At 44.5% G+C, this 12,965-nt stretch overlaps 1 protein-coding gene across 1 annotated transcript in view; it reads left to right on the top strand.

Moving 5' to 3' along the window:
* Positions 1-12,965, top strand: part of LOC132215581 (collagen alpha-4(VI) chain-like) — a 101,761-nt gene that overhangs the window by 28,390 nt on the left and 60,406 nt on the right. Inside the window, exons 7-9 of the mRNA XM_059663999.1 lie at positions 1,449-1,994; positions 2,409-2,963; positions 11,413-11,738. Of these exons, the coding sequence (XP_059519982.1) occupies positions 1,449-1,994; positions 2,409-2,963; positions 11,413-11,738 (1,427 nt within the window). The remainder of the gene's footprint in view (positions 1-1,448; positions 1,995-2,408; positions 2,964-11,412; positions 11,739-12,965) is intronic.

The following is a 12,965-nucleotide window of genomic DNA, read 5'->3' as shown; positions in this document are numbered from 1 at the left end:
TAGAGGAGCTGAGGATTGGGGGTAACTTAGAGGTAAATAGAAGTTGGGACATTTTTACCAGAATTGTGTCCTGGCTGATCATAATGTTCCTAATATCTACCATTTATTGGTCATCTGTTATGTGTCAGCCACTCTGCTCAGCACTTTGTGTATGTCATAGATGTGGATGCTTATAGCAGCCAGACTGTAAGAAATATTTCTCCCCCCTCACCACTCCCAAACCTCCCTCTGCCAAGATTCACAAGAATGTGTAGTGCCAGGCAGTATTCAGGGCTCTTAGGGCCCTGGGCTGCAGTGAAGCCTCTGTGAGCCACTGCCGCAGGGGCTGGCTCTAAAGATGCCCCTTCCTGCACAGTGGCCCTTTTCTCAGACTCGGGCTAGCTATCTACCTGTCACCAGTGGGGGCTGGGTTCCAGCAGGGTCTGAGTGTCTGACTTCTTTTTTTCATAATTTTCATTCTCCAAGCATTTGACAAACATGGTAGGGGCAGATCCCTCCTCTCCGACCCTTCTAAGTCACGCCCCCTTCCAATGCCTGCCCCTGTAGGGTGGGGATGCCCAGTTAAATTTGAAGTTCACTCAGATAAATAAGAATTTTTTGTTTTGTTGTTAGTGTAAGTATGTCTCATATTGGCTGGGCCAGGGTCCTCCCAAATGAAGGCATGAGCAGCGGAGCCCAACTCCTGCCTCAGACCACTTCCCTTTCAGCCAGAAAACTTGAAAAGGCTATTGATTCTTCCCTGGGTCAAGGGAATCCAGACATTAATAACACAAAGCTGGGTCACCCTTACTGAAAGGAGTGAGGAGAAAATTACATCTCATTCTTTATGAGGCATCTGCTAGGTGACAGAAATAAAGCCCTGGGTGATCTTAACCATGACTTTTTAATACTCAGCTCAGCTATGTTTCCATAATCGTAGTTAATCCTCACAATAAACTCACCGAGCAGGTGTTAAGATTCTTGTTCGACAGGTTAGGGAATTGACATGCAAAGTGGTAAACCTGCTAGTAAGTGGTGGAGACAGGATCTAAACCAGAAAGTTTTAAATTCATTTGAAGTAATTACATGACATTACATTCCAGAAAGTGTCCATATATTTAAAAAGTGTGACTTGGATGGGAAGCAGGAATATTGAATAACTGAGACAATTCACAGCTTCAAATATGCTCTGATATTTTACTTTTAGCCTGTTCTCAACTTCCCCATTTGAGAAATGTCAAGTGGGGTTCACCAGAAACAGACTCTGGGAAAAGGATCTGGTTGCAAGTGGCTTATCCTGGAAGCACACTGGTAGGGGAGTGGAGATGAGAGAGAGGAAGGGGAGGCAGCCAATCCCGGCTGAGTCAGTGAGCAGGTTACCGCTGTAGGCACCTGGGGCTCAGTTCTGCTGGGGATGACATGCCATCTCACCCCTGTTCTAATGGTTGCTTCTTCTTCTTCTTGCCTAGGCTGTGTGCACGTCCAGAAGGCAGATATTTACTTCCTTATCGATGGGTCTGGCAGCATCAAACCAGATGATTTTCTTGAAATGAAGGTGTTTATGAATGAGGTGATAAAGATGTTCCATATCGGGCCGGACAGAGTACGGTTTGGAGTCGTTCAGTACTCAGATGGAATTAACAGTCAGTTTATCCTCAGCCAGTACCCCAGTGTGGCCAGACTGAAGGCAGCCATCGATGGCATCCAGCAGTGGGGAGGCGGCACCATGACAGGTCAGGCCTTGAGTGTCATGGCTCAGGTCTTTGCAGACACTGCTCGCCGAGACGTGCCTTGGTATCTCATAGTCATCACTGACGGTCAGTCTGCGGACCCAGTGGCTGAGGCGGCAGAGGCATTGAGGAGAGACAAAGTCATCATTTATGCGATTGGGGTCCGAGACGCTAACACCACTGAGCTTAAGGAGATAGCGAAAGACAAGATGTTTTTCGTGCATGAGTTTGATTCACTGAAGGCCATCCAACAAGAAGTGGTCCAAGACATCTGCTCCTCAGAGAGTAAGACTTTTTTCTTTAGTCTCTCTCTCTAAATATATGTGTCTAGTCTATGTGAATAGGCTTCATTCTTGAAGTGTGGATTCACTGGTCCATTAGGGAGTATTAGACACAGAGTGACCATGACCTAGAATGAACCAGGACGGTCAAATTTTATGTTTTTATCGTACAGCTGTGTCTATTTTAAGACTGGTCTGTGCTAGATCATAGAAAATTTATTTTATTGACTTCCTCTTTTACCCCCTTTAAAATATTTTTATGTTTCATAGAAAATTTATTTCATTGACTTCCTCTTTCACCCCCTTTAAAAATATTTTCATGTTGTACATATGCCACCTCAGACTGTCTCTGAGGACGGGTAATTAATTGGTTTCAGTCTCTGAGTGAATGTTCTGTTCTGCTCCTTTCCCCCTCCAGCCTGTAAGAACAAGAAAGCTGACATTATCTTTCTGATAGATGGTTCAGAATCCATCTCCCCCAAAGACTTTGAAAAGATGAAGGGATTCATGAAGAGGATGGTGAATCTATCTAATATCGGGGCTGATGAAATTCAGATCGGTCTTTTGCAGTTCAGCTCAACCCCCCAAGAAGAATTCAGGCTCAACCAATACTCCTTGAAGATGGACATTAACAGAGCCATCGCAGATGTTCAGCAGATGAACGATGGCACCCGCACTGGGAAAGCCTTGAATTTCACGCTGATTTTTTTTGACAGTTCCAGAGGAGGGAGGCCCGGTGTTCATCAGTATTTGATTGTGATCACTGATGGGGTCTCCCAGGACAATGTAGCCATACCAGCCAAGGCCATCAGGGACAAAAACATAATTATTTTTGCCATTGGAGTGGGGGAAGCCAGACGCTCTCAGCTTTTGGAGATGACTAATGACCCTGGCAAAGTGTACCATGGAGAAAATTTTGAGTCCCTGCAGAATCTGGAGAAGGAAATTTTTTATCAGGTCTGCATTCCAGAAGGTGAGTGACAGAGGGTTTGTTCTTTGATCTATGAACCCATCATAGGTGTCAGGGACCCTGTTGGCTCTCTTAATAAAGTAAAACTGATCCTTCTAGCTGGGGGAGGCAGGGAAGATCACCCTGTGGGGAGAACAAGAGGACCGAACTCCTAACGCTGTGGTTCACCTTCCCCTGGGGATTTTTTTTTAAAAATCATCCCCTGGCTTCCTGCCCTCTGGTCTCCAAAGGCCTGAACTTTCTCAAAACTGTCTCTCTAGAAAGTCCTCACACCTCTTCCCCATATTCCTTGTAGATAGATGAAACCAGACTGGAACACGTACATACAGGTTACTGATGATTTGGGCATATCGAAAGGGAAATAGACTCAGAGGATACTATCAGTTAGTTGTTCATATTGAAATAGAACACACTCTTTTCTATGTGTCTCTGTACAGGGGTCTCTCTACTCTGTTGCTAATCTGCTTCCATGGGGTTGAGGTCATTCTCAATCCCATTTTATCTCCTCAAGCTTTTATCAAAACAGCAAGGTCCAGAGACAAGGGTTCCTCTTCCCAACAGTCTGAGTCTGTCTTTCTGATCTTATCTCAAGACTTGGCCTTTATTGGGTGACTGACCCAGAGAATGTCTTCAGGGATGACTGTACCTCCTTCCCACAGGGAGTGAGAGCCTACAGCAAACCACATTGTAATCAGGATAGCTAACCTTTAGATGGCGCTTTATTTTTGTGCCAGCTGCTGTTCCAAGGACTCCCATATATTAAAACACTAAATCTTCACATAACGCTGTTGAATAGATACTGACATCCTAGATACTTTTACAGATGAGGAAACCAAGACACAGAAAAATCAGGTTATTTGGCCCAAGTAAATGACAAAGCTGAGATTTGAACTCGAGGAAGTGTGGTTCTAGAGTTCGTGTACTAAATACTGTTCTGTATTGCCTTTTGGTATATGTGGTAGAGTAGAGCATAACAGGGCCTCTCAAACTTGAACCAGCTGGAGATCTTATTAAAATGCAGATTATGATTGAGTAGTTTTGGGCGAGATTCTCTATTACTAACAAGCTCCCAGGTGATGCTGATCCTGTAGGTTCTCAAATCAAATCATACTTTGAGCAGGAGGCTAGTATCATATGGCATAAAGAAGCATAGTATAATATAGAAGAGCATTATCCTATCTAATAAAAGAGAAACATGGTAATTGGCGTATGACCGCTACCCTTCCCATTGGCTAATCAGCGAGATATGCAAATTAACTGCCAGCCAAGATGGCGGCCGGCAGCCAGGCAGCTTGGAACTAACATGAGGCTTGCTTGCTTCAGTGACGGAGGAAACCAACGTTCCCCGCCTGCCTTGCCGGCCTCTGAGCCTGCAGTTTAAAAAACATTGTAACAAATATAGAAGCTAAACAAAACCCCAGAAACCTGCTTTCAGCGAGCCGGGATCTCAGAGCTGGAATTGATACAGAGTTTCGATTATAGAACCTAAACAAACCAGATAACTGCTTTCAGCAGCGGATGCCTAAGAGCTGGAGCCTCAGAGCTAAAGCTGGCCCAGAATAAAAAAAGAAAAAAGAAAAAAAGGAGCAGTTGGGAGCTTCAGTCCCAGCCTGAAAACAGCCCTCACCCAGACTGGCCAGGCACCCCAGTGGGGACCCCCACCCTGATCCAGGACACCCTTCAGGGCAAACCAGCCAGCCCCACCCATGCACCCGGCCTCTATCCTATATAGTAAAAGGGTAATATGCCTCCCAGCACCGGGATCAGCGGAGCCACGAGGCCTCCTGGCACCGGGATTAGCGTGACAGGGGGCAGCGCCCGAACCCCCTGATCGCCCTGTGGCTCTGTGTGTGACAGGGGGCAGGGCCACAACCTCCCTATCGGCCCTGCTCTGTTCGTGACAGGGGAAGGCGCCCCAACCCCCTGATTGGCCCTGCTCTGTGCCTGATAGGGGGGAGCTTCCCAACCCCCTGATCGCCCTGCGGCTCTGTGTGTGACAGGGTGTGGCGCCCCCACCCCCCCACCCCACGGGCCCTGCTCTGTGTGTGATGGGGTAGAGCCATAACCTCCCCATCGGCCCTGCCCTGAGCGTGACAGTGGCGGTGCCCCAACCCTCTGATCGGCCCTGCTCTGTGGGTGATAGAGGGCAGCGCCCCAACCCCCTGATCTGCCCTGCTCTGTGTGTGACAGGGGGCGGTGCCCCAACTCCCCTATCGGCCCTACTCTGTGAGTGACAGGGGGGAGCTCCCCAACCCCCTGATGGGCCCTGCTCTGTGCGTGACAGGGGGCAGCACCCCAACCCCCTGATTGGCCCTGCTCTGTGCTTGACAGGGTGGCGCCGCAACCTTCCCATCGACCCTGCCTTGAGTGTGACAGGGGGTGGTGCCCCAACCCTCTAATTGGCCCTACCCTGAGCGTGACTGAGGGTGGCATCGCAACCTCCCAATCCGCCCTGCTCTGTGTATGACAGGGGGCGGCGCCCAACTCCCCAATTGGTCCTGCTCTGAGCCTGACCAGGGGCTGCACCTAGAGATGAGGCCTGTCCTCTGCCACCCGGGAGCAGGCCTAAGCCAGCAGGGCGTTATCTCCTGAGGGGTCCCAGACTGCGAGAGGGCACAGGCCGGGCTGAGGGACCCCCCCTCCCCCCCCCGAGTGCACAAATTTTTGTGCACCGGGCCTCTAGTATAGTATAATATACAGCCATGTGTCACTTAATGAGGGTACCTTTTAAAAAAATCATTTTATATTTTTCAAATGTAGTTGACATACATTATTATATCAGTTTCAGGTGTACACCCCAGTGATTAGACATTATATAACCTACTAAGTGATCGTCCTGATAAATCTCATACCCATCTGACACCATACCTAGTTATTAGAACATTATTGACTATATTCCCTATGCTGAACTTTCCATCCCCATGACTATTCTGTAACTACCAACTTGTACAATGAGGATAGCTTCTGAGAAAAGCATCCTTAAGTGATGTCATGTTTCTGTGGACATCATCGAGTGCCAGCACCCTAGATGGCATATCCTTCTAAGGTAGGTACTATACTTTATAGGACTGGTAGCACGGGAGGTTTGTTTACACCAGTCTCACCACAAACAAGTGAGTAATTTCAGGGTAAGCTCTGACCATTGGCCTTTCTTTTTGTAATGCAAGTGCCTGATTTAAGCTTCCACTGCCAAGGCATCCATTTCAAAGAGGCATCTGCTTCAAATGCTATCTGGAATAAACACATTGCTTGCCTCTCTAGATAAAGAACCATTCCCCCCACCTCCCAACTGAGGTTCCTTTGTTTTAGAGATGTTGGTTGACTTTTATAACTGACCATTTCAGCGACTTTTTTTTTTCTTTTCTTGTGCTTAAAATTCACCCTCTTATTTTTTAAATATATTTTTATTGATTTCAGAGAGGAAGAGAGAGGGAGAGAGAGAGGAACATTAATGATGAGAGAGAATCATTGATTGGCTGCCTCCTGCATGCCCCACACTGGGGACCGAGCCCTGGAATTGAACCATAACCTCCTGGTTCATAGGTTGACGCTCAACCACTGAGCCAAGCCGGCCAGGTGGGATGGCAGTTTTTAAAAATAACTGTCCTACAAATTAAAAATGACACCACACTTTATAAGTTAATTTAAAACATAAGAGGGCAGCCTGGCCAGTCTTGCTCAGTCCCCAGTGTGGGGCATGCAGGAGGCAGCCAATCAATGAATCTCTCTCATCATTGATGTTTCTATCTCTCTCCCTTTCCCTTCCTCTCTGAAATCAATATAAACATATTTTAAAAAATAAAAATAAGGTAACCTATAAAGAGTGAGGTGCAAAACCTTAGCCCCTCCTCCCTCACCCTTGACCCCAAATAAAAGCAGAACCCCAGACGTCTGCATTCTCTCTCTCCCTCTCTACCTGTGATCTTGCTGTGTTCCCTCTGGTGTGCCTTGCACATCCCAGGGCCTCTAAGTAATAAACTCTTCTTTTCTTTAAAGTCTCCCAATAGTTATTGCTGAAGGGCAACTTGCTGAAGGGTTATAAGAACCAAAGTGTTGGTCCAGTTATAAAATTGGTTTAGAAATAGGAGATGTCTGTGGGAAGATGATTGAGGCCCAGGTAAGTACCCCCAGGAATTTCTAGCGATTGCATTACTATCCATAGACTGAGACCAGCACAAAACAGTAATACATTACACTATGACCTTATCATGGCTGCAACATCACTATGCAATAGGAATTTTCGGCTCCATTACAATTCTCTGGGACCACAGATATATATGTGGTCTGTCATTGACTAAACCGTCATTGTGAGGGTCATGCTAGTGCTGCTGGCAGAAAGTACAAGGAGAGTATTCCACAGACACATGTACAGGAGGTTGTGGCATGGTAAGATTTATTCGGGTGGAAATAGAAGGCAGCCCCTGGGTTTCCAGTGTCCTATCTCCTCCATCACATTATGGAAAAAGTCCAATCTTGTCTTCACCGAGGCCAAAACAATGGCCTGTGTGGTCTGCCCAGGTGGCTGGTAGACGCAGTTGATTGCTACAGAGATGATGCTTGAATAAACAGGGCAAGTGTGTGTTACTGGGAGGAAAGAAGGAAGGGAGGAAGAAAGGGAGGGAAAGGGAGAAGGAGAGAGAGAGAGAGAGAGAGAGAGAGAGAGAGAGAGAGAGAGAGAGAGCGAGCTTTGTTAGCTGGGATTATATTATTTTGGGTTTGGGAAGGATCAGGAGCTCCTTTCAAACTAACCAATCAATTTCCCAAGCTTTCATGGGTTTCTGATGGGTTCACCTCCTAACCAATCTATTAATTTCCCAGGCTAGACTGACAGGCCTCTGTGATCGCCATCTTAGCTCCTATTGCACATGCCTCATAGAAGCACCTCCCCCTGGGCCATTTTGACCTCTTTTGTGCATGTGCTTATCTCCCCCTGCTCTTCCCCCATCCCCTACCCCCTGCAACAATCAGACAGTCTGGTACCAGAGGGCAGGCTGCTCCCTGCATGGGGAGAGGGAGGGCTGTTAATCCCCTTGCAGGGCAGCGCTGCTCTCCCCTAGGTTAGAGAGTGTAAAGCTGTAGCTCCCTGGTTAAATAGGCTTATGCTCCCTAGTTGATTATACTTAATAATGTCTAATTCCATTTGCTCCTCTCCTTTATTAATATCTTGCTACCTACTCTAACAATAGTAGCATACACAGAATAGCATAGAATGTCATGTAATGGAGTAATATGGCATAGTAATGTATAGTGTGGTATGGGGAGTATAGTGTAGTATGGAATCACATAGAAGAATATATAATGGAACCCATAAGTCCAATATTGCTACATCAACCCTATTTGAAACATATGTTATTTGTTCTGATACCCAGTTTCCAGAATCATCATGAGAAAAACAAGAGAGGTTAAGAAATAGATGGGACATAATGGAGGCAGGATTTGACTTCCCAACAGTTGGTGTCAAAAGCTGGAGCCAATTTTCTAGAGTATTAAATTAATATTTTTGTTTTTATTGTCTAAAGAATATCACTACTTTGCAGTGTCCTTGGTGAACTCAGAAATCAATTGAGAAGAGTGCATGTATAACATGTTTTAAATAAGGATGGGTTATGAGATGTCCTGCATTAAGCAGTTCAGATTCTTCAGAAATTAAAGTCCAATTTTTGTGTTTATATGCACCTGGGTATTATCTGGGAGAGAAAAATAGATATAGGATTCCATCTTCTCTTTTCAGTTCATTTTGTACAATGCAGTAAATTAGGATTTATATTTATCTTCAGCTTCGTCTTTTGACTTTTTTGATAAAATTAGCTAGATATTTTAATAATAGCTGAAACCTAATTAATTCTAGAATTCTAGAATCATAACGCTGAATCATAAAGACCTTAGCAGTTATTTGGCAAAGTTAATACCCTTTCCATTGGCAGGGAAAGAAAATACTCCTTGCATTACCGAATCATGCCAGCTGAAAATGTCCCTGGGGAAATGTAAATTAGAAACATTGGAATAATATACCATACCACAAAAAGGAACTTCCTTTTTTGTGAAGTCAGATTTGATATAGAAATAGGATTAACATCTGTGGAAACTCTTTCTGGTGAATTTCAATTAGAGATTTAAAAATCAAAACAAGCCCTGGGCGAGTGGCTCAGTTGGTTGGTGTGTTGTTCCATACAGCATTGTGGGTTTGACTCCCCACATATCTAGGTTGTGGGTTTGATTCCCTGTTGAGGCACCTCTGGTAGACAACCGATTGATGTTTCTAATATCTGTGTTTCTCTCTCTCTCTCTCTCTCTCTCTCTCTCTCTCTCTCTCTCTCTCTCTCTTCCTCCTTCCCTTCCATTCTCTCTAAAATCAATAAGCATACCTTTGGTGAGGATTAAAAATAAATAAAAATAAAACCAAGATGTTTTATATGAAAGGAAGGGAGGAAGACAGTTTCTATCTTGGCAACTCCAGAAACATATTTGGCTAGCTAGCTGGGAGTATGGTATTTAGGTGATAGAAAACTCCTGGCTCACCCCTGGATCTCAGGTCCCTGAGAAACTTTAAGCCACTGTTTATAACCCTTTTTGCTGGTGATGGATCCAATATTTATTTTCCTCATAACTGTGTCCTCCCCTCCCCAAATGTGAAGTTTTGTTTTCATTGATTCTGAGCCAAATACTCCAATATGTGCTGGTCTAAGGAGAAAATGTCCACTGTCCTGGTTTGCCCTGGACAGTCCCAAGTTATGTTTGTTGTCCAGAAGTAATTAATAATAGTGGGCCTTCTTATGGCCAGTAAGTTACATTTTAAGTAATTTATTCAGATTCTAATCCAGCTACATCTGTGACCATCAACTTTTGTCTCTTCCGTAGAATTTTGTGCATGGTCTTGTTTACCTGTGAGTGGGTGGGTATAGACTGAAAGGTCAATAGACCTTCACATTCTCGCTACACCTTTCCAGGAGGGCTTAAAAGTTTTCAGGCAGAAGTAACAGAAAATTGGGAGAGATTGTCAGTCCTGATCTTTTCTAATATGCTCCCCTGAAACAAGGTCTATGCATGGGTGGTGAATGAAGAAGAAAACTTCCAGGGGGAAAGGAAATAGTATAGCTTATGCTGAAAGAGACACAAGGCTCATTTATTTTTTCTTCCTCATTCACTTGTCAAATATTTAATGAGCATCTATCTGTATTAGGTCCTGGAAAGTAAGATGACATAGTCCTACTATCAAGGAATCCTTGTTTGGTGGTAGAGAAGATTAAGTACAGTAAATCATAGGGATTTGATAATACACCCTGAGGAACTGGGGACATGAGTGAGAAAGAGCTTTAGGGAAGGGGTTCCTTAAACTGCTACTTGAAAGATATGTATGAGTTAACCAGACTGGGGTTGAGGGGATGGGAAAGAACATTTCAGGTAGTGCTGGGGTCCTGCCCCAGCAGGTCCAGGGGTCCCCAAAGGTGTGGACGGAGTCGGCGAAGAAGGAATGACACAGAGACAGCATTCAGTTGATCAGCAGCCTAGCCAGGATCTCTAGCCAGGCTCTCCAGCCAAGTTCTGGTCTGGATCTCCAGTGAAGTTCTGTTCAGGATCTCCAGCCAGGTTCTGTGTCCATGTTCTGTTGCTAGGTTCTCCAGCCAGGTTCTCCTGGTTCTTCAGCCAGGTTCTGTAGCCAGGTTCTGTCTCTAGGTTCTTCAGCCAGGTTCTCTCGCTAGGTTCTGTCTCTAGGTTCTGTGGCCAGTTTCTGTCCAGGATCTTTTGCCATGTTCTCTCCAGTGAAGTTCTTCTGTCTCTAGGTTCTGTCTAGGTTCTGTGTCTAGGTTCTGTCTCTAGGTTCCTGTGTCTAGGTTCTTTGTCTAGGTTCTGTGTCTAGGTTCTGTGTGTAGGTTCTGTCTTCTAAGTTCTGTCTTGTTACATCTGTATTTATACCAGTTGATTCCAATCCTATCAATCTCTATTCCAAAGGTTAGGGCGTTTCTTATCTCCATTCCAGGGAGTAAAGATTTTGTAGTTTAAGCATGATTATTCATAGTTAAAGTGATTAATTACCCGCCTGGCACTTAGTTAAGAGGTTTCATTCCCTCCCTAACTTCAGGGGAAAATCCCTACCTGGGGAAACAACCTTTCTCAGAGACCTAGGTTAAAACACATAGTGCCAAGAAGGTGAGCAAACATATTAAGAACAGTATGCCATATATGCCAGGTCCCTTGAAACAGCAAGGATGGACCGGCTCCCGGCAAGGTAGAGGGAATAGGATTTGCAGAGGCACAGAGGTATGAAACAGTATATGTTGTATCTGTTAGCTTTTGCTGTGTAACAAACCATCCCCTAAATTAAACAATAACCATTATTTAACTTATATTTCTATGGGTAGTCTGGGGTTCTTCTTTTCAGGGCAGTTTTGGTTGGGCCTGGTCATGCATTTATAGGTGACTAATTTGATTTTTTTCTCCTTCATTTTCAAAGAATGCAACCTAGATTTGTCTGTAGCAATTGATATCTCCACTCCCACAAGGCAAGATCAGAAGAAGCTTCAAGGGTTACTGCCAGAGCTGATGCAACAGTTGGCCTTGCTTCCTAACATCAGCTGTAGTCAGATCAACACAATGTTTCGCTACTTGGTTCCTGGCTCAAATGGCCAGCTTATCTTCGACTCAGGCTTTGAGAAGTATAGTGATGAAATCATTCAGAAGTTCTTGGTTCATCAGGCTGCCAAGAGCAACCGCATGGATGTGGATTTTTTGCAGTCCCTGGGAGATAATGCGATCCACCTCTCTTTTGCTAAAGTGAAGGTAATAAATGCTGAGAACTCATGTTATGGAACCATCAGGCAGGGTCAGGGGGATAAGGCTTTTGTGACTGAGGCCAAGTAAACTGTGCTTCACTGGAGATCCTACAGAGAGGAAAACCATAGTCCTACCCAGTAAAGACCAACAAGAAATGTACGTTCGTTTAGTCAACAAGTGTTTACTAAGCCCAAGAGGCTCTATGTTGAATAATGCCAGCAGAGATGAAAGGATAAAGTCCCTGCCCTCAAGATGTCCACAGTTTAGTGATCCAAGGAATGTTCCATTCCAATGACTATGAGCTCCTTATGGTCACTGATAGCCATGTAGAGTAGGGCCCATTAGTTTTCCACTCAGCACCTGGAGCTGTCTGTAGTGATAGCTGATAGCTCTCTAGTGCAGCCCACCTCGTCCTGTCTTACTGTCCCAAAACTTTAGAAACACAAAGGTCCACAGAGATTGCAAGATCTTGTGTGACATTTATTAAGAAATGACATCTCCAATGGGGGAAAAAGGAGACTTACGTAATACTTTAAACAATAAAGAATTTAAATTAAAAAAAAAAAGAAATGACATCTTCAAGTTTTAAAAGTTACATTATTTGCCCGGACTGGTGTGGCTCAGTGGTAGAGCATTGGCCCCCACACCAAAGGGTTTTGGGTTTGATTCCTGGTCAAGGGCAGGTATCTGGGTTGTAGTTTGTCCTGGGCCCAGTTGGGGTGTGTGTGGGAGACAACCAATGGATGTGTCTCTCTCACATCGATGTTTCTCTTTCTCTATCTCCCCTGCCCCTTCCTTTCACTCTCTTTAAAAATCAATGGAAAAAATATTCTTAAGTGAGGATTGAAAAACCCCAAACATTGATTTTTCCCCCCTTTCAGTCATGCATCCAATGAATTTCTTGACTAGTATAATTTACTTTTTAAAATTAAAATTTTCTGTGAGTAAAGATAACACATTTTAATTGTAGAAAATGCAATAATACTTTTGGTATTTTTACATTGATAAAGATGAGTATTGTAAGATAATTTTTGGAAGGTATTTTTAAGTGAACACGTTAAGCTGGTCTAAATTATTTTTTTTGGGGGGGGATAGGGAACTGGGGGGTGGGAAGTTGAAGTAAATATGAATGCGTAATAAAATGAATAATGAATAGGTAAAAGGGAAGAGGGCGAAAGGCTGGATACAACCAGAAAAGCTAAACTTATCCTTGCATTAAAAAAAATGTGCAAC

Source organism: Myotis daubentonii, chromosome 14, assembly GCF_963259705.1.
Source record: "Myotis daubentonii chromosome 14, mMyoDau2.1, whole genome shotgun sequence".
Classification (NCBI taxonomy): domain Eukaryota; kingdom Metazoa; phylum Chordata; class Mammalia; order Chiroptera; family Vespertilionidae; genus Myotis; species Myotis daubentonii.
This window is presented reverse-complemented; position numbering and strand designations above follow the sequence as displayed.